This window comes from Kwoniella shivajii, chromosome 9 (assembly GCF_035658355.1).
Source record: "Kwoniella shivajii chromosome 9, complete sequence".
NCBI classification, from domain to species: Eukaryota; Fungi; Basidiomycota; class Tremellomycetes; order Tremellales; family Cryptococcaceae; genus Kwoniella; species Kwoniella shivajii.
In genome coordinates, this window is record NC_085916.1 from 694,873 (window position 1) to 716,496 (window position 21,624).

At 44.7% G+C, this 21,624-nt stretch overlaps 4 protein-coding genes across 4 annotated transcripts; 2 read left to right on the forward strand and 2 right to left on the reverse strand.

Moving 5' to 3' along the window:
- Positions 1–6,070: 6,070 nt before the first annotated feature.
- IL334_006582 (uncharacterized protein) lies at positions 6,071–10,958 on the forward strand (the record flags this gene model as incomplete). The annotated part of the gene is made up of 11 exons (XM_062938281.1): positions 6,071–6,165; positions 6,222–7,157; positions 7,233–7,613; positions 7,677–7,979; positions 8,036–8,326; positions 8,385–8,610; positions 8,690–8,979; positions 9,057–9,384; positions 9,443–10,207; positions 10,260–10,644; positions 10,708–10,958. 11 exons carry the CDS (start codon positions 6,071–6,073, stop codon positions 10,956–10,958), a joined length of 4,251 nt encoding a protein of 1,416 aa, XP_062794332.1.
- Positions 10,959–11,998: 1,040 nt separating this feature from the next.
- On the forward strand, positions 11,999–15,086 carry IL334_006583 (uncharacterized protein; the record flags this gene model as incomplete). The annotated part of the gene is made up of 5 exons (XM_062938282.1): positions 11,999–12,845; positions 12,991–13,283; positions 13,358–13,471; positions 13,525–14,248; positions 14,377–15,086. The coding sequence occupies 5 exons, from the start codon at positions 11,999–12,001 to the stop codon at positions 15,084–15,086; spliced, it is 2,688 nt and encodes an 895-aa protein (XP_062794333.1).
- Positions 15,087–16,973: 1,887 nt separating this feature from the next.
- IL334_006584 (uncharacterized protein) lies at positions 16,974–18,743 on the reverse strand (the record flags this gene model as incomplete). Its single annotated transcript, XM_062938283.1, has 1 exon — positions 16,974–18,743. The coding sequence occupies one exon, from the start codon at positions 18,741–18,743 to the stop codon at positions 16,974–16,976; it is 1,770 nt and encodes a 589-aa protein (XP_062794334.1).
- A 1,119-nt stretch (positions 18,744–19,862) lies between these two features.
- IL334_006585 (uncharacterized protein) lies at positions 19,863–21,482 on the reverse strand (the record flags this gene model as incomplete). The annotated part of the gene is made up of 1 exon (XM_062938284.1): positions 19,863–21,482. One exon carries the CDS (start codon positions 21,480–21,482, stop codon positions 19,863–19,865), a length of 1,620 nt encoding a protein of 539 aa, XP_062794335.1.
- Positions 21,483–21,624: the final 142 nt, after the last annotated feature.

Here is a 21,624-nt window from a genome sequence, read left to right on the forward strand (position 1 = left end):
AACAGGGAGGGAAGAGGGTGTTTAAGGAAGTAAGAAGGAGGAAGGAAGAAGGACGATCGTGTTCACGTCCAGCTAAATATATATCCCCGTGAAGCTCGGCGCCGAAAGCTAAAAGTCCACAACACTCATTTAGTCGAATCAAATTTGGACTTCGGACGTACCTTTGACCTGTTGTACAAAGATCGATAGAGCCAAAGGAACGAAACATGATACTCGCTTCCGAATTCCTTCAATACCTTTACCCCTTTACTCGTCATCATTCTACACGGATCGCCTGGGCGTCAGCGTCGAGTCGATCTTGGAAAATCTGTATAAATCCTTCAGGAGACAGTCGTTCACATGTCAACGAACTGCATTGGTTGAAATCTCCCGTCATAATTCGTTGGTGAAGAGGTTACGAATTCTCAGTGGTATTGCAGGATGTTAGTATAAGACAAAATAGGACCCGAGGATGCATAGTCATATAATTACAGTTGACAAATACTTAGATCCCTCCCGCTCTTCTTCTGGGAGTGGCGGAAGATCTTGATCCAGCTCCTATACCTGCACTTCTAGGTGTAGCTGCTACACCCAAACCACCGATTTTTGGTGTTCTTGATACGGCTTCTTGTCGTATCTTTTCCGCCTTGGCACGCTCGATTCTACGGAACCATCATTAGCTCGCTGATAAACCCTTGACATGGTACAGGATTACGGGATAGACTTACTCCTCCCTTTGCTTAGCCATCTCAGCTTCTATTTCGGTCTTCTTACTGAAATCTCTGTTCATCTTTGCTCTTGCCAAAGCATCAAAGTTCTTCTCTCGAATGGAGAAGAAGACGCTACCCAGCTCGGCTGTCAAGAAGAGTCAGCTCTTCTAGTCTTCACCCCTATGAGGATCTAAGCTTACCCAGCCAATATGGATCCACGGAAGTGACACACATCATGTATTCTGCGCAAAGTTAGCTAGTTCATGTAAAAATCGTGAAGACCTACGTTTGGAAGTTAAGACCACTGTATCGAGAGTCAGCCAGGCTCAATTGTACGTCGTCGGTAGTATATCCAACTCACATTCATGGTATACAACATAGTCAGGCATATCTGCAGCGATCAAGCAGTCAGCGAGAAGCGAAATCCCTTCATCGATGAGCAACTCACAACCAAGACCATAAAGTGCACTGGTGGGATGCAACACACAGGGCAGCTGTTGGTCATGTCAGCAATGAGTTCATGCTGTCCTGCTGATAATCTACTTACTCCTGTTCGCACGTTCATATACTCTCCTATACCCTTGACTCTAGCAGCTTGATGGAAATATCCAGCGGTGATACATTTTCTATACAGTCAAGTCAGCTAGAATATATGACAAAATATGTTAGCTCAGCTCACCGGACGATATCCCAATCTGTGCCAACAGAGAGGATCTCCATTTTTTGCTGTTTCATGATATCCTCTAATTGACCTCTTACTTCACGAGCCTTTCTCATGAGTTTAGGATGTAAGAAATGTTTCATGCACCATGAATCCGAATAACTAGCGTAAGCTTATCAGCTTCTCCTACTGTCAAGTCCGTACAACATTTACTTACCCATTACTTTTCCACTGAGTATAGACATGAAGTAATGTCAAATGATCAGATTCAGGAACGAAAAACTTTTCTCTGGCAGCATCACTTTCTTCTGCTCTTTGAGGGGGTCGATAAAACACGGAGGGGACAGATAACATCGATACTATAGTCAACATCTCCGATGAACAGTGATGTTCCGTAGCGACAATAAGCATTTTAGCAAGTGAAGGTTCCATTGGGAAATCAGACATTTTTCTTCCCTGAGGAGTCAAATCTCCAACATTATCTAATGCACCAAGACACCAAAGTTGGTACATTGAGTTTAAAATATTTTCTTGAGGTGGCGGATCCATAAAATCGAATTCGAGCAGGTTTTTGACTCCCAACGATTTTAGCAGAAGTACAGTATTGGCAAGATTGGTACGCTGAATTTCAGGAATGTTGTTGGGAAATAATTCGTTCAAGTAGGCAGTCTCAGTGAAGAGCCGATAACAGAAACTGCAGAACTGATCAGTTCCGCGCGCCATATATCCGTCGTACAGTATGTGGTAAATAAGCTTACCCGGCACCCGTTCGTCCAGCTCGACCGGTTCTTTGACCAGCATTGGCCTGACTGATAGGCGTGATTTGCAAGGCGTCCATACCAACCTTAGGATTGTATACCTTCAGTTTGGAGTAACCGGCATCAACGACATAGAGGATACCGTCAACTATGAGAGAGTGTTTATCAGCTTGCGTTTACAAGAAGATGAGGCTTAAGACTGACCTGTTAAAGATGTCTCAGCGATATTAGTAGCTACGACTACCTTCCTTCTTCCATCGGGAGTAGGCGAGAAGATCTTTGCTTGGAGATCGGCCGGCATTTGGGAATAGATAGGTAGAACAGCAAGTGGTGGCGGTTCATCCAGTTGCTCCAGTCGTTCTGTACAAGCCGTTAGCTACTAGTCACCACCTTTCCGTCATCGAGACATACCTTCAATCACCTGACACGTGCACTCGATGTCCTCTTGACCAGTCATGAAGACCAGTATATCCCCCGAGGGACTCGATAGGTGAATCTGAAGGACTTGCTTGATAGCGCTGTCTACGTAGTCTTCACATGGTGACTTGGAGTGGAAAATTTCTACAGGGAAAGTTCGTCCCGGAATGGTGTATGTTGCGGCATTACCGAAGAATCGGGAAAACTGCGTTGCCAACAGTCAACAGAACAGTCTTTCTTAAGAACGGCACGGACAGCTCACCTTCTCGGAATTCATAGTCGCGGAAGTGACAATGAGTTTCAAATCACGTCTTCTCGTCAGAACTTCACGATGAAGATATTCTTGTTTAGTACAACGATCCTGTAGAAGCATGGAGGTATACTTACTTTTCCTCAACAAACCCATCAATATATCCGTACTCAAAGATCGCTCGTGTGCTTCATCCAATATGATGACGCTATATCGATCTAAATCACCCTCATTTAACGATTCTCGCAGCAGGACACCATCGGTCATGACTGTGTATTCATATATAAGCTTCCGTTCCGTATAGCAGTTGTGCAAGCTTACATTTGATCTTAGTGTCTTTGGATGTACAATCTTCGAATCGGATAGCATACCCAACGGTCTCGCCTAATGAGCACTGATACAGACAGTCAGCCTGGTTTCGCTCTACTTCCACGTTGATTCTGGTACCTACCTCCATTTCTTCACTGACACGCTTCGCTACTGACATGGCAGCTACACGACGTGGTTGGGTACAACCGATCATTCCATTCGCGCAGTACCCATCTTCGTATAGGAATTGACCAAGCTGGGTAGTCTTCCCCGATCCAGTCTCACCGATGACGATGAGCACTAAATCTTGTATCAGCATTCGTACTTCTTGCAAATTAAAAGCGATGTTCAACGACTGACCTTGATGATCACGAATCATGCCCATCAGCTCCTCTCTCACAGCGAATGCCGGCAGGTACTCCCGTTGTTCACGCAGAGTACGCGTTTTGGCGAAAGTCGATTGCCCTTCATTTTTCTGCATATGACTTGAAAACTGAGAGTCGGCTTTGTAGTTGTGGTCCCCGTCACCCTTTTGGCCTTCTTCACCCAAATTTGGTTCATCCTGGACACCAAGGATATTACCCAATGTCGTTCCAGCTATAGAAGCAGCTTTGGCGGCAGCCTGAGACCGGTCGTTAGCGTAGTGAATAATGCAATTGCGAGCAAACTCACCTTTTCCCTCTCTTGACGCTCTCTTCTTTCTCTCACTAACAGACTTCCCTTCTTTGAAAACTGAGCCATATCACTCGTACCATCTTTGACGGGATTTATAGGTTCTAGTTGTCTCGTGTATGCTACTGTCCCATCCAAGAATGGCGGTTTCAGATCATGGACTAATACATGCACCTTCGAATCTGAGTCATCCTCAAAATCCATATCTACACCTCCACGCTGCATCACTCCGGATGTCTGCATTCGATTGGTTTCCCATAGGTCATTATCCGCGTTCTGAGAGATGTCAGCTTTGCCAGGTCTCCGCCTTTAAATAAGTGCAGGCAGAACATACGAATTGAGCTTGTCGAGCTGTTTGTCGTTTAGCAGCCTTCGCTTCTAATTCTTTCTCTTTTTCTCTTTCGAGGTTTTCCCACTGTGAGAAAGGGTTATGTTCTTCGTCCGGCGCCTATCACCATGTAAGCGATTTACTTTTAGACCTTTCCAGGCAAAGAACCGAAGACTTACTACTGCGCCTTCATCGTCATAGCTGTACCAATCTCTATCCAATCTTACTTGTTCTTCCTCCCATTCTTTAGCATCAAGATCCAAGCCTCCACCTTCGGGAGAACCTTTTCTTCCCGACCTGGGAGTTTGATCCCAGCTTTGAGGCTTCCTTGAACTTTCAGCTTTACCCCATCCTCCAGCACCTCTACCATTACGAGGAGTTTCATCCCATCCTCGATTGGGCACACGCATACTACCCCCATCTAAATCTCTTTCGCTTCTTGACGTGCGAGGTGTAGGCGCTGCACCCCAGCTTTGACCCCCTGAACGATCGGTTCTTCTATCACGCTCATCTCTTCTATCCATGTCATCTCGCCTTTTTTGTTCACGTTCTCCTCCTCGTCGATCTCTGTGTGGTCCATCGCGATAAGACCCTCTATTGAGCCTAGATTGGAAATCGTCAATACCTTGATGTCTATCTTTGCTTTCTTTTTCCGATGACGACACGGTGATCGATGAAGACGGAGCATTCCTCCTATTCCTATAGGCGTCTAACTTTTTCTTCGCATCATCTGAAAGTCCCGGTCCCCGACTGGGTGTCTCATCCGGACGTATTCGTGCGTTTTCTCGTTTAACCGGTATGGAAGGGACTATACACCTGTCAGTAAATCCAAAAGTTTGCAAAAAAAAAAAGCTTACCCTTGAATACACCACCAGCAGCTGGGTTTCCATCTTGATCTTCGTCTATCTCCTTTTTGGCTCGCTTGCTGGGCGGCTCACTTCGTCCTTCTAAAGCAGCAGCGGCGGCTCGTTTTTCAGCTGCTAATTTGTCTAGTCCAAGTAATGACGGCCGAGCAGTAGGCGGAGCACGAAATGCAACAGACTAAGAAAGAGGTATGTCAGCTTCTAGAACAAATCATATCGAGGCAGCTGAACTTACCTCGCCACCACTTCTTCTCAAACCACCTTTTCTGACAGGTTCCGAGGCCAACCTATCCGAGTCGTCATGATCCATTCCTTCCATTTCTCCACCTGATCTACCGCCCAGAACCCGCGGTGGAGAATGGTCCGATCCTCTTCTGCCATTTGATTGAGAGTTTATCGACTGGTGTGCAAGTATACGAGTATGGAGTGATAACATAGCTTCTTCAGGGAATTTACCAAATGTTGAAACGGCTAAAGAGATCTTCAGGTTTCAGCAAGGAGAACCGCCATTATTCTGACTTGTTGCTCACCTTTCAAGAACGCATCTCCACCTCTATTACCTCTTGCAATTTCGACTATACGTCTACCCAGTAAATCGTTCACATTGACCGAATTCATCAAGCGTGACATCTACAGATTTTGTGTTTAGTGGATAATCCTGGAAATAACGAAACAGCACTCACATCTATAGCGACTTGATGAATGAAGTCTTGCTCTGTCTCTCCACCATTTCGAGGAGGCGATTTGGCTGACATCCTGACTGATGGGTCTCAAAGCTAGAAGCGTGTAAAGATCATGTAAATAAGACAGATGTAATCACACTTGCTAACCTGTAATTACTAGTTGACTTAACCAAAACATCGAAAAGAACGAAAGACGGAATCAAAAAGTGAGTGCAATTGCTATCTTCCACGTCATCACTTTTATCTCAGCTGTTCCAAAAGTGCGAGTACCGAAAAATAAAAAGTCGAAATTGGACATCGATGAGAGAAGGATAAGATTGATGTCACTCTAACGTATGTACAGTCCAGACGGGGAAGATACCCAAAGTTGTCGCGGTGTCAAGGACTCTATAGCGGAGCTTGGAAGAAGAATAAAATCTGCAGAGAGCTTGTTTACGGTGATGAACAATCGATTAAAAAATGACGAAGGAATGGAAGAGCTCTTTGCCTGCAGGAAGGAACTGATGAAAGCGAAAGGCGAGGACCTCAAAGATGGGTATGTACCCTTCACTAAAAAGATGTACAACGGCCTGACATATACCTAACCTATAGTGTCCTTATCGCACAAGGAATGAAGCTAGTTCTTCAACCTTATTCTCAGGCATCTCATCTTAAAATTCTGGACTTACTTCTCGTTATCCTTCGACAAGTCACCTTTATCGTCTCATCCTTATCTCCACCCGAGGTAGTCTCTCTGACTGAAAATCACCTTGTACCAGCATTTATACCTGGAGGCATACTGGCTTCGCTAGTACTGAATAACCTCGAAAGCACATTGAAACTACAACAACAACGAGCATCCGAAGCTCTGTCTTCAGCTGGAAAACTATCCATGTTACTTCCTGGACCTTCGACATCCACAAGTGAATCGACAACCTTCGTTGTACCTCTCTTTCAACAAGCTATACATGGTGGTATCTCCAGAAAATCAAACTTAACCATAATCTCAACTTTACTGGAATATATCCCACTTTCGATCATTCCTAATAACTTGATTGATGATCTGTTGGACGATTTGGTAGTGGTCGAATGTGCTCTTATCCGTTCAACATTAATCGTCAACCTACTCCAGCGACTTTCGTCTGGTTTGCCGGAGAATGAGATGAAATCTTCAGTATTAGGTAAACTCATACCTTGTTTCGATCCAACTCTTCCTCATTCTGTAATGGCGAATATGAATCGGTATCTCCTTCCGGCATTATTCAAATCGGATCCAACATACGTCCCTAATCTTCTGGACACTCTTCGTAGTTGTGCGAAATTATTTGGAACATGGGTGACTGTCGCATCTTTGGGCTTGTCGTTAGGTTTAGTGAAGGTAACTGATCTTCCTCGAGAAGATTTAAGGGATGCACTAGCACATGAAGATGCGGATATAAGGATAAAAGCATTCGAATTAGTATCTGGATCAAAAGCACATTTCTCCCAGGACGTGTTGGAATTGATCAAAGAGGGATTCAGATGGAATGATGCTTTACCTTCTGCAGGGTAAGCTATGTCATTTTAGAATGGCTCAAAGTGGATGTCGACGAAGCTGACATAGCGTACGCATGATATTAACAGGACTCGATCTACATTTTCATCATCAACTTATGCATTGCTCGTCCGATTACATCAACTGGAAACTTCCACTAGGAGGGTCTTTCGGAAGAAGCTATCTCCCACAGTGGAAGTAGAACAAGCTTCACTATCTCACATACTACCTTCATGCCAGTCATTCCGCCATTGGTTTCTAGTCGATCACATTGATCCTGGACTGAGACAAGCTAGGAGATTCCCAGTTTTCAAAATCCTTTTATCGCTCAACTTGCTAGGAAGATATTTGGAGGTCTTCGGAGCGACGGGTGATACGCAAGAGAAAGTGTATACGAAAGACAGGGTGGAGATGCTTTTCAATTGCCAAATGAGCGAGTATACCGAAGTTCGTACTAGAGCTAGGAAGATGTGAGCCCATCCTTCCTTTCTATGTGTCATCGGGTTTAGGCTAATCTGATTCATATGATACAGTCTGGAATCCTCGACGATACCTTTACCTGGCTATGAAACACTTTCCACACTGTCATCTCAAGCTCTTCTGAACTCAGCTTTGAGCTCTATCAACTTACCTAGAAAAACCCAAGCCGAAGCTGGGAAATCCGTATTATGTATTTTATTCATCAAATTAGTGAAAGATGATCGAGATCAATCTCTAGCGCTGGATTTCGTTGGATTTCTGATTCAGTCATTGGCAAGGGGTATTGAAGAGGTAGAACAGGATCTGGTGAAAGGCATGGAAGAATATCCCTTGCATGGCTCTTTGGCTGCTATCAGGTAAGACTATCCCTTTTTGTTTCTTCCTCAGACTAATTGCGCCGTATATTGAATAGGGATTTGTTGTCATGTCTTGATCTCTCATCGAACGCTAAGCAATCTTTATGGAAATCCACGTTTCAACGTTTGTTCACCCTCATCAACCGAATCTGGAACGTCACGAGACCTGTCATTTCCCTAGCGCCGAGTACCACTGAGGGTGCGGCAGATTCCGCAAGACCTGATCATGAGATTGCTCGTGCGTACGAAGTAATGGGAGGAGAAGAAGGGGAAGACGAGGAGGGAGGAGAAGAAATGGATCATACTGGATTGTTATCAGGATGTTGGAGAGCAACGAGAAATGCAGGGTAAGCTTTATCTCCTCTTGATTTCAGTGTGAACACGATGCCCATATTTGCCGTACAGCGAGCTATTGGCTAGCATCGTATCACTCCCATTGGTTCAGTCAACCACTTCACAATGTCTGTGGAGCGAGGAAGACATCAGTCTGGCTGGCCAATGCTTCTTGACTTGGATGCATGAGATCAGGCATAGAGGCACTTTCTCTAAGATTGCGATAGCTTTCGCTCAGCTTGTCGAAGCTGTCAGACCAATACCGAATATAAGAGGACTTTGCGATGAATGGTTGGACGTAAGTGAACAACCTCACATGTAGATTCATATATATCATAGTACTAGTACTGATCTGTATATCGACTCAATCATGGTAGCACGAGCTCAATACAATCGCATCGGATCAACATTCCACTACTCGTCGTTCGGCCGCATTACCTTATTCTATACTTTCCTTAGTCTCCTCAGATGAAGAACTCCTCACCACTGCTCTGAATAGCTTACTGGGTCTGGCTAGAGTGGAAAATCATGATACCTCAAATGTGACAAAGGTGCATGCTTTCAATGTACTTAAGATAGTAATGTTAGATGCTAGACAGACGAAATGGTTCACTCAATGGTTTGAGAAAGGAGTAATCACTGCTTTAGGCGCCTTCGAATCAGCTGAGTGAGTACGGTCGTACCTCATCTTCGGTCGACCCGTTAGTCATTAAAGCTAATGGTAACATGGGGGACTGGTCGCAGTTGGAATGTGAGAAATGTAGGGTTGATCCTGTTCTCTACACTTGTTCATCGATGTTTATCTCCTCCTCGAGGTGGTCAAGATTATTATCGATCAAGATCAATCTTGGCCACTAGAACATCGTTTTCCACATTCCATACGAAATACCCTCTTGTCATTCCATTCATCACGAAACATCTTCAAAATAACAAGACGGAAGAAGGCAGGCATTCCCCATTATTTCCTATTCTGATTATTCTTAGAAGCTTGAGGTACGATGATGGGGCTGAGGACTTAGTGAAAGAGCTAAGGAGGGTCGTCGGCAAGTATCTTAGCAGCAAGGAGTATCAGGTATGTCAGCCGCACAGTATTGTCTGGTAGAACGACACGAGCTGATCTCAACGTTCAGGTTCGACAAGTGGCGTCTCAAGCATTATCTTCCCTCACATCTCCTTCTCATTCTCTTGATATCGCTTTGTCTATCTCAGCTACAATGGACGTAGATTCGAACTCCGTTCATGGACACTTACTGTTCTTGCAACAACTCATTGCCAACGTCATACCATGGTATCAAGTCTCCATCGAAACGAAAATCTCTATCGAAGAGATGTTAAGAGAGCTGGCCGAACAATACATCCAGCTGGATTGCCCGTCTACTGCTCAAGCGATACTGGGCTGCATCGGGGATTATACAAGGGCCACTTCTCCCTCCTCATCTGTATTAGTGGAAAAAGTCACAGCTCAGTCAACGAATTATCTAAACACAAGAACTGACACTCATTTTGTGCCTGGAGAAGATGCTGGGCAGATCGCTTGCACACGATTTCTCCTGTCCACTCAACCAAACCAGAATCTGTTAATAAGTTTACTATCATCCACTTCCTCTGAAACAGATCATATTCTTGCCCTTAAGAAGTTACCTTCCTTACCGCATTTATGGAGTAAAGACATGTTCGACACTGTGCTCAATATCGCAATCAGTGGAAGAGGTGGAGAAACTGTTCAGATTATAGCTTTGGAGGACCTCGCCGAGATCAACTGGTCACGAGAGATACTGACAGGCGTTAAAGGCAAATGGAAGAGGGTGATTGGCCGACTGAATGGATTATCGGGAACGGGGTGCATACCTTTGAGAGAAGCTGGATTGGTAGCGTTAGGATGGGCTGTGCACCAAGTAAGCTATATTATTGCAATTTTCCGTGTCTCAAGCTGACAATATCGTTTAGAGCATTGTCAATGAAGACGTAGTGCCAAAAGATGGGCTGAAGTCACTTTCGCATCCGATCATGTTATTCTCACAAGAGGATGAATCGCTACCTTCACGTTTCTCCGCCCTCCGTTCGCTTTCTCACATTACTTCACATCTGTTCGCTTCTCCCAGCTCAGCGCTGCATCGTACGTTGCTGAGATTGCTTCAAGATGATGACGAGGGTGTACAACTAGGTGCAGCTGTGATAATATTTCATGGACTTGGTAGGAAAAGAGGACTTGTTCAAGCTAAAACCATGGAGATGTGGTGGGACTGGCTGGAGGGGTATCTGTACGGTTTGAAAGATAGAGAAGAATGGATAAAGTGGATCACCGAACTGGCCAAAGACAAACCCGGTTTAGGTACGTTCATCCGTGCATCCCTTCGCCGCTGATCTGACAGTCAAGCTGAACTATCAATCCTAGACAATGACCTCACAGTCATCAACAAGGATCATACTTCTGATGTGATATTTGAGATAGAACCAAATAACATCTTCAGGGATCCTCTCATTGATTCATATTACGCAAATAGACTACTTGCTTCTCTGAACGTGGAACGGCCCGAAATCAACCGTTTCCTTGAGAGAGGAGACCAAGATAACTTGTACAGCCCGATTGATGAAGAATGGGAAGCTAGACGTACAATCAATCGAAGAAGGGACTATTCAATTTAAGGCCGAGATTCTACAAAGGAAGAGGAAGAAGGGATGACGTACATTCCTTTGTTGTGTGTGCTGTCAATCATGGGTTTTTGGAGGACTGTGAACCAACCAGTATTATCTTGGCGACAACACTTTCTTCGATCGCTGGTCCAATCATGGTGTACTATGCATATCACGGGTCAATCATACCTTATCATCGGTCGAATCGCCGTTATCGTTATCAATCGCCATCTCTGAAACGTCACCTTCACTCTTCCCCCCTGCCCCTAACGTGTTTCAAGTTGGTTCATGGAAGGTTGAAAACAGCGCTCAGACCGTTTATTTTTTATATTTTCCATACACACAGGGAAACCCTTCACCAACTGATCAACTTTGTCAATCTAAAACCAATCTGATCAAATGCTTTCAGCTCACTTCTCATCATATCAACAGGTCCCATCATTAACACATAATCAGATCTCCTCGACCGTCTAGACAATCATTTGAAAAGATTCGTCAAGGGCTTCAATAAGCCACCGCGTGTGTGGGGTGTCTCCTCCTCTCTCATCAATTAACCGAATTCATCACAACACGAGGAGGGGTACATACCATACCGGTTCTCCAAGAACAATAAGAATCCATTCCAAATATACTCTGTAAGGATCGGTAATAGGCGAAGCTGCGAAATGTACATCACAGAGTGAGATCAACAGTCTGAATGGAGGGAAAGGACTTATGGTATCTGTATATGGGATATCAAACGAACTTGGACCTGGGATCCTTCTTGTGGATCAAGCAATTGTTGTCGTTTTCGCCGCTTCTTATTCACTTGTCTTACCTCTTTCATCACATTCGTCTGAGATCAACATCAACAATAAGAGATGGTACATTGAATCATAACAACACTTTTTTGATTTCTCACAGCACTGATTAGATAATCAACTCGTCCCAATCAGGTACCAGTAGCCGTACCACCTCTTGAATCTTGTCCACCTGACAGTGAGCACAGCCGACTTGCTTTATCCCTTTCCCAGAGGTATACATCATACTTTGTACGACTTACCACGTCAATAATGATCGGTAACACGCCTAAGCCATCCTCTCAACCTCAATCCCATCCTCAACCTCAGTCTCGATCAGTCATCCCACGATATCATCCTTATTCAGACACGGCCAATCCTCTCGCTTATCGTCGTGGACCACCTTCCATTGCATCATCGGTCACCTCTTATGCTCCCTCTATAGCTTCCGATACTACCATCATTCCCATTCAGCACAGACGGAATGTCCCACAACGCCAAGTCAATACTAGTGTAGCGCCAAGTTCACATATATGGGAAGAATTTTATGCAGAACATGGGAGACCTAAAGAACAGTCCACTGTTGGAGCTAGAGCTGAAGATGATGAGGTCAGTGGGATTCAAAATGTTGAAACAACGCCTCGTCTCAATGATCTATCCCTTGACCTTTCGATTACTTCTACAAACAATTCTTCACCGGCAAACGATATCACTGCAGATGCAGCTCTCAATGCGTTGTTGTCAACGTTATTTGACCAAAGTCAAGTGCAAGATCAGGGGTCTTCAAGCCACCAGATCTCAAATGGTGACTACCCAGGAGCCGAATTCCTCAATTTGCCAGATACAGCTTCAACCGTAGCTCCAAATTTCCCAAATATAGACGGATATGATTTAAGTCAATTTGATTATGGATTATCACAGAATACATCGGCAAACGACTCGACAAATACCATAGATCCCATCCTGATTAGCGATAGAGAAGAAGTCGCTGCCAACCATAGCTGTGAAGCTGCTGAAGGGGTATATGTTCATAACAGCTCAGATACAAAGTCGCCACTTGATCGATCCAATCGAATGGCTTGGTTAGCTTCTATTCAGTCAGAGACACATGTATTTTCATGTGAGTCTAGGTTTCTCAGCTTTATTGTTCTCTTTAGGCTGAAATGGTACACATGCTGATCAGAGATACTTTCTGACCTCGTTTTGACCTCGTTTTAATACCATGTTTGTGTGTATTTTGATCTACTTTATGGTTCTCCATCAAGCCTCGACTTTACCCGTACCCTCTCAAACAATAGACATTCTATCCACTGATTCCTCTCATGAAGTTTCCCGCATGTCGAATAATGGAGACAATAAGACTAAATCGAACACATCGAATACATGCACCTATACTTATCCGGTTGATGAAATCCCTTTTTCATTACCATCAAAAGGCCATTCTCATCTCAAAAATATCAAAATGAAGTCTTTGCACCAAGACAGAGAAGTAATTCGTTTCCAGAAACAGGTATTGGAAACAGCGGCGACTTTTTATTCTGAATTAGGTCAAATATTCGTGAGTCCCCTTTTCGCTACCGCGTCTTCTCTGAGCACCGCCCTTGTTGTTGAACATGATAGTTGCTACTTCAGGAAAATACTCCGAAAGATACCGTTAAATTAGGTATGACTCGTACAGGCATGATGGTACAAGACGATACGATCTCGGTCATAATTGATGATATCAAGTCCTTATGTGGACGACTAGTAAGCGCACCCATCCGTAATACAGGCAGCGTAGGCTAACACGATTTGAAAAGACATCGAAAGCAACTAATATGCCAGGCTATTCGAATGATAAGGAGGATACCGAAATGAGTGGCGACAACACGGATGACACTGCTCTCCTACCATCGATACCAAAAGCAAATAAGATGTATTTTGAAAGAGGTTTGCAAGGTTCGTCTGCTGAACCCATCGATTTGACCGCTCCTACTCCCAAGTCTGATGGCAATACCCCTGCGTCAACAGCTACTGTGCAGTCGACAATGACATCGTCTTTAGGATTGATAGGGACAGCATCGCCTCTAATTCAAGTACTACCACCAGTCACTCATTCTGCTTCTACACTCCAATCATCACCCTCTACCTCAAGGATCGGAAGCATCTATAATCCGTATACACCTGAGTCACTTGGTGCAGGACCTTCAAGTATCATGCCAATAGCTACACCCTCACCACTGTGTCACAGCTCTGTTCAGCAAACACAACCATTTACTAGCTTCTCACCGCTTATTCGTGCCACAACCACGGATCGGTCAAAACCTGATCTACCTCCACTTGGAATTCCCGAAAACAGAGTAGTCCATGGTCCATGGAATTCTGCAGAAATCGAACGATTGCGAACTCTAGTATCGTTCTCATTAGATATTGAGGATACAGCACCCATCGGGCATATAGATTGGACTTGGGTAGTAGATAATTTTGGTGGGACAAGGAATAGACATCAGATCCTAATCAAAGCTGTTGAACTGGGACTGAAAGGTATGTCTGATCGGTCTTCCAACCTCGAGATCGCACACATCGACATATTATATATCTGTGCAACAGACTGCATTTCAATGCTTCAAGTGGGAAGAGGTGAATTCATGCTGACATACTGAATGCCTTAGAGTCATCCACACATCGCAGTCGACTGCTTAAGCAAAAAGGATATCGTGAGGCTGTAGCAGCGATGGCGAATGAACTTGAGGCTGTAGCAGCGATGGCGAATGAACTTGATGCTGCCAGCTCTTTGCCATTGAGAGGTTATCTGCCTCCATTACTCCCATCTGCTCAGATCTGCTCGAAGCGATCGTCCTCATCTGAAATAGTGTTGGAACGCGATCCAAGAAGAAGCACCAAACCCCCGCCACCTGAGTCTCGCAGAACCGCAACCGCTGTCAGGACCTCAAGCATGGAGAGTCGAAGAGAAAGCAGTATCAGTCTCTCTTCTGAGCCAGCTAGGACCCCTTTACAACAGATCTCACCGATTCCTCAGGATCGATCCCGTCTTGTGATCGCCCGAAGTCCAAATTCAAATTCACCTCATAATCGAGCATCGACATCTTCTCTGAGAGCTCTTACTTTCCCTCATTCACCAAAATCGAGAATCAAGTCGATGGGATTCAAACCTTATGCTCATTCTTCTCATCCGCTGATCCCTAACACTGCTCCACCACGAACATCGTTCCCTAGACACGAAAGAAGACCAAGCGGCTGGAGGTTGGCCGATATGTCCAGAGGGGATGGGAGACCAAGTATTATCAATCCTACTTTCGGTACAGCGGTGATGGCGGGATATCAACTGAGTTCTATCTTAGATAAATCAACGGAAGATTGAAAACTGTGTCACAGGATCCAAGGGAAGGGTTTTAGACGTTCTCTGTGTATATCTTGTGATAAACTATTGCAATGATGTCTGACTGGCACGTGAACTTTTACGGGGATAAATTCTGTTTCGTGCTCATAAAAAGGGCTAGATCAGTACAGATGTATGTGAGCAATCTTATGGCACTACAAATGCACTGCCATTATTGTCAGCGTTGCGAACAGGCTCACATACACCTACCATATAAGAAAATCAATGCACATAAAAGTTAGACAATACCGAAATGCGAGCTGTACAGCGAAATCCATGCGAGGTACAGGTTAAAGTACGGCGCTCACGCCTTCACTTGCTACCCATCACTCCATGGAATATAAAGGACTTTCCAGAATGAGAGTGGGAAAGAGTTACTGTGTCGATGTCTTTGGGTCTCTGAAATGATCTTTCTTGTGATATCTACGGTTCCCTTTCTCTCTAATAAGATCCCCGTGACCTAGGCAATGATGACCCTTTAGTGAATTGTATCCCGAGCTCATCCTACCGCATACCTTGTTCTCGGCCGCTCTACTTTTCTTCGACATATGGTTTGTTCTTAAAGCGGCTCGTGTTCTTCTTCGGTTCTTGACACGGCGGTTTTCGCTCGGATCTTCGCGATTGAGGAATGCTTCGTGAATGATAAAGGGGGATTGAGACATCTGTAAAGGAAGAATTGGTCAACCATACTGATACTTGATTGCAAATATGGCTTCCCGTAGGTCAGTGGCCTATAGCCTTGATGAATAAGAGATTGATCAACAAAAGGATAGTCAAGAGCCTCAACGCTGATATTTGGATTTTGGTTGAGTTGTCCATCATTTCGAGGGGTGCGTAAACACTGCTGTGTAGGAAGCCCTGAATGTTCATCAGGCAATATCGTTCCTCCATGGAAAGTGCTTGGAGCGCCTACTGCTCTTCCAGCCGTTGGCTGAGCATCGTAGCAGTGATTTTGTGGTAACTGCTCTCCCATTTGAGATCTCCATTGACATGCCGGATCAGTCTTTGTGTGGTAATTTGGTGATGATGAGAACGCACAAGATCCCTCAGAACTACCTGCGAAGCCTTGTGCATCTGGGACATGACTACCCGGCGAGATTTGAGCTGGAACCGAAGCTCATATACTTTGTCCCGACGGGTGTTCATAATACTGTTTGGATATGATGCAAGCATGCAGGACTCTGAAAGCCCGAATCATTCATTATAGATGCTATTTCTTCATCTGACATAGGAGGGAAGTGAAGTTGAGGTGTCTCGTCTTCTGAAAATGGGAACGAGCCTAAAGCAGATGGTTGCTGAGTATCAGCTTGAAATCTCGATTGTTGAACCTGCAATGGAGAGGGTAGGTATTGCTCCTGGGATCCAGAACAATTCTCTGAATGAGTCAGGTCTGACATTCACGACTATGCCACGACTTTTCTTATAGGATAGATGCGCAGAGTTATCTATAGTCATTTGGGGTGATCACATTGAGATTATGCAAAAGGTACAAAGTGTTTGTGAGGGTTTGAGGAGGGCAAGTGTACAGTAATGCCACAAAGAATTTACTGCCGGCTTCGTGAATCACACTTGGCTTCCCTACCTCCTAAGCATGTATGGTTACTTATATATGAGGTCGCTTTTCATTCACAACAGGTACAAGCATAGGGGCCCACGATATCGGATTACGAACTCGCCATGGTATATAAAGCTAGAAGAGCCAAAACTTTCTTGAAGTTTTGTACAGACATGGTTCCGGCCCAGTTGATTGCAGAATTCAAGAGATACCCTGCGAAAACAAATGTGTCCGTCTACAAGAGGATTCCGTAGACCCCATTTGTGACATTCCAGAGGAGCCGGCAAGACGATTCGTTTGACTTTCCTCTGGTCCTAACGATTATTCTTCCTTGCTTTGCCTTGTTCGTTTCTACTTGCCCTGAAATTATCACCATGTCTTGTACAACGGTATCCTCTATAATCACGGTCTGTAACCAAACTACCGCAGAAAACATTGTTTGACACCCTTTCATATCTCGATGCAGCATAGGTCCTCAAAGTGTCCTTGTCATCTTTGGTCCGTTTTTCCTGTCTCGTTTCTCGCGCTTGGGTTAGCGGCCTTTCCTTCATTGTTGATAGAGGAACTTTCAGACATCTGTATAGAAAACATTGGTCAAGGTCCAAGGGGCGAATACTTCCTTCTTCAGTCGGCTCAGTAGCTGAAATCCAAGTAAGTCTTCTTTTACCCTGATCAAAACGTCCCATCAAATAATTTTTGGGAGATGGTGAAAGTGTATCTTCCTGGGTGGATTGCGGTTGAGCTTGATTCATGCTATATTTACTTTGAAGTTTTGTGAAGGTCTTCCCGCTTTCCTCTTCAAATTCGCTCGCCACAACTTTCTCTTTGTCAATACAGTTGGCCAGCTCTCCGTCAAAGAAATAGTTGATATCCTCCTGAGAGATTATCAGCTCATCAGTCTGGCCCATATCGGTCTTCGAGCCTTCCTTTGGAACTGTTAAACAGATACTCTTAAATCGATTTTGGCGTAGCGTTCTAAAATAATTTCTTGAGCACCCCATCTTTTGGCGTTTCAGTTTGAGTATTTTCTTTTGTGTGGCCATTGTCGGCAAGGAGGCTTTTTGGTTCTCGTGGTCAGTGTAATTCCTTGATGGTCGCCTAGAAGAAAGCATTGTTGTTCCATGTGTTGCATTGACGCCTGAGTCATCCAGGCGATGCCAGTAAGATCGATTGTCTGTTGGTGTCTTGATATCATGCTGCAAGGAGGAATGATCGGCTGGACCAGCACGGAAAGAATTAGTGTCAGAGTCGCAGAGTGAGCTACGGCTGGACATTGAGTACTGTCCATGTTGTTGACGCATAGATAGACACTTCTCAGTGGTTGACGGTGCTCCAGCAGGCAGATTCGTCGTCAGAGCGGGAGCTTCTTGGTGGCGATCCGCTTGGGCACTGAGAAATTGGTCCTCGTAACCCCAGATTTTTGAACAGCTCATGCTCAAGTTCTGAGATAACCCAGGATGTCTCGGATCATCAAAATTTATCTGATCGACTGTTGATGATGAAGACGGTTCGAACTGTGGATACTCATGAGCGAAGTTACGGACGGGATTAGGGGCATTTCTGTTCGCTGGAAAACACATTTTGAGACGGGAATTCATCCAACTTGGATCGCGTGGACTAATCGCATGTCCACGGGCTTGGAAGAAAGGTGGAGAATTCTGGGAGCTTAATGCCATTATGATCATATCTGCTTCCTCGTCTGTCATGGGAGGAGGACCAAGAGGTTTGAGCGGATCAATTGAAGGCGTACTGCTCTGGGATACCTCAGCGTTGATGCTAGTAGACGGATAGATCTGGTAATTATGCTGACCAATTTCCGGGATTTGCGCTTGATGAACTCCCAACGTGTGACCACTACGATTGGGTACAAAGTCCTTTGAAGGCTGACTGGTAGAGAAACTACTCTGTTCTGAAGCGAGACTCCAACTGTTCTGGCTCATGGCATCAGTCGATTGTTGAAATGGCCAATGAGAGGAAACGTAGTGACTTGGAAATTGTGAATCAGTTATAGTATTCCTGACCTCACGATTATCACTTTGTCCTATTTGAAAATTATCCTCCCCGTTATGCTGAACGTAAGCCATGGTAGACGGAAGGTTGTTTGAGCAATGAGACGCGATATATGTGCCAGTGTTATTGCACAACACAAAAGGGATCGCCGAATCTATAGCAAGGGCCTTTAGTGGACGTGAACGTAAGTCGAAGCTGTTCTGATTGAGTGGGCTTAGAACTATGTGTATGTATGCTCCTTATCTCTTGTCCGAGTGGTTTGATTCCACTTCGATCTGAACTTCAAGTGACGCAATAGGAGAATCTGATGATGAAAAGATCTCACAATATCTGAAAAGAGCAGCGATGAAAGGAGAATAGTATTGCAGACTGCGCTTCGGGGCCATACAGCACGTCATTCAGGTGGCACCTGTGGTCGTGTAATCACGATTCTGACCAGGATTGAGCTTTGTATTGACGATCAGTGCGGTCGTGTGAGTATATGATACTTGCGTGATAATCAGATAATATCTCACAGAGATTATATACTACAAGCGAAAATGCTCAGACTGACAAGTTGCAATCACATAACCCTGAGAGGGAGATTTTGTTATAAGTGAGAGTACAGATCGATATGGTAGAGACGACTGGATATTAGAAGCTGTGGTGCCATGTCTATATATGTTAGAGGATGCGTCAGTTCCCGTTATGTCGAAGCAGTCTGGTTCGCCTTCGAATGGAATCCCAGGACTTGTCCACTAAAAGGATCTCCCAGCTTGTGAAAGATTCAGATATGAAAGGAGACTATGAGCACAATATGTGCTTCGCGACCGGACGTTCGGATTACTTGTTGGACCGAAGAAAGTGTCCGTAATGGCATTGTACAAGTCCTGAAAGTCTCGTACGAGTTTTGAACGATTCTGACCACATATATGACTTCGCGGTCTCCCGCCTGATCAACTATTGTCTCAATGTGTCATACGCCACAGTAGAGTGCAAAGACCCTTCACAGATCATGGAATGTGTCAGGAACTTCATCTGCAGTATCGGCCGATGTGAGTACATTGAAACGAATCACGATCTTTCGGTCGTCTTCTGTTTATCGTGATCGTACTGTATCCGGATGCCGTGATAAGCTGTATAATGCTATATCTACATGCCAGTAAATTGCGCCCTGAGTATAGGCATATGTGATTTACATAAGCTACCATAAGTCATGATTCATTCTCCATTGATACGAGTGCAGAGGAGTGAGAATCATTTTGTTCACTTTCACAATCACCAAGACGCAAGTGCCGACGCCGGTCCAGTTCAGCCTTGCTTCTTCTTCTTCTTCGTACTTGACCATGTTCCATACACATAGTACCTCTCGTGTTCTCTGTAGCCAAACGACCACAGCATGAACCCTCCAAGAACCTTACGAATTGTGATTGATAATAAACCCTCCAAGCATTCTCTTGTTCTAAAGTGCGGTTATTTGCGGGGATTTCTGAGATCTCACCTCTTGGGTGAGATATCGTCATCTCCAGATTGGGTTGAAGACATAGAGAAAGATATACTTGATCGGCTGATAGCTTTGACCATTCACGTGATTCGATCCGAGAGAACTGCCCTCGGGATGTAAGAGATCCTATGAGAAACCCAGATTCCCTTTCTTTATCCGTACTCTCAGTTGGGAGGCTATTGAGTGCAGCCGAGAGTAACCCAATCGGTACCATCCATGATTTGACATTGGGCGTTGGAAATGAATCGAACGATGTTACTTCAGGTCGTTGCGTTTTCCCTGTATCGTATATAGCTTGAAGCATAGTGTATGTACGGATCTCGCCATCAACATTAGCCTCCAGATTGCGTGTGACACAGACTGTTTCATAGTCCACAGCATCCTGAAGGCCGTTGGGAAATAATGGGGGGATCTCTTCATCGTGTATAAACACTGTATCACAAGGAAAGATATCGTTTGGTCGCACTTCTGACCCGGGTTCACTATCTTTCCCATACAACCTGATCAGACGTCTTTGTTGCTCGTTCATCGGTATTTGGGGTTCAAGTCCAGTTATCGGTACTGGCTGCTCATTGAGGGGTCTCGAAACATTTGTATCAGCAGTATCACTTTGCCATTTGTTCACCTCTGGAGATGCTAAACTTCCCTCTGTGACGGCTGGATTTATGGGCTTCGTTGCTTGACCGATGTAATAAATCGGATCGTTGCTCGGAATCGGACCATGGGAAGGCAACATGTAGTCGGGTTGGTACATAGCTGACGATTCATCGAAAGCTCGATTAGGTGGCGGGTCAATGTATATTTGATCAGGCACATTTATGTTTTGATTATTTAGGTGCGATTGAGCAGAAATATAGTTGTCATCTTGACCATCAGCATTCATGATACCCGGATGAAAGACTCCTGATTGCTGGTGCGGAACGAGTCCAGAGCTTCCACCATTGCTTGTATCGATGAAATGAGAATTTGGCTCTGCCTCCTGATACAAGGTGCATTGATGATCCCCATGAGCATCCGCGAACTGTTCGTTGGACATCACGGCAAGTCGAGGGAACGTTAAGATCGTATATCTCCGTGTCAGCAATCCATTTGAATTATCGTCAGTTGCAAAAGGCAGACTTACATCATTTGTGAACGGTTCACGGTTGTCAGCATAACCTCCACCAGTGTATGTCAAGGTTTCCTGGGATCTGAAGTTAGGCTGGTAGTCTGGATAAGAAGCGTTTTCGTCTTCGTCAGGTCTGTCAGTATTGGTAACCTTGGAATTTGCCAAATCTTGATAGGAAGGGTATTCGTTGTTCCCATAAGCATTGGTACCTTGATAATTCATGATGAAGAGATGAATTGAACGGAATGGAAACGACAATGAAATGGATGTTGGCCGATGCTTTCGATATACAAATCAGGTAATGACAAGCGAGTCACGTAAGAAGACGGTCCGTATGATCAGGAAAGGACAATCAGAGAATCCG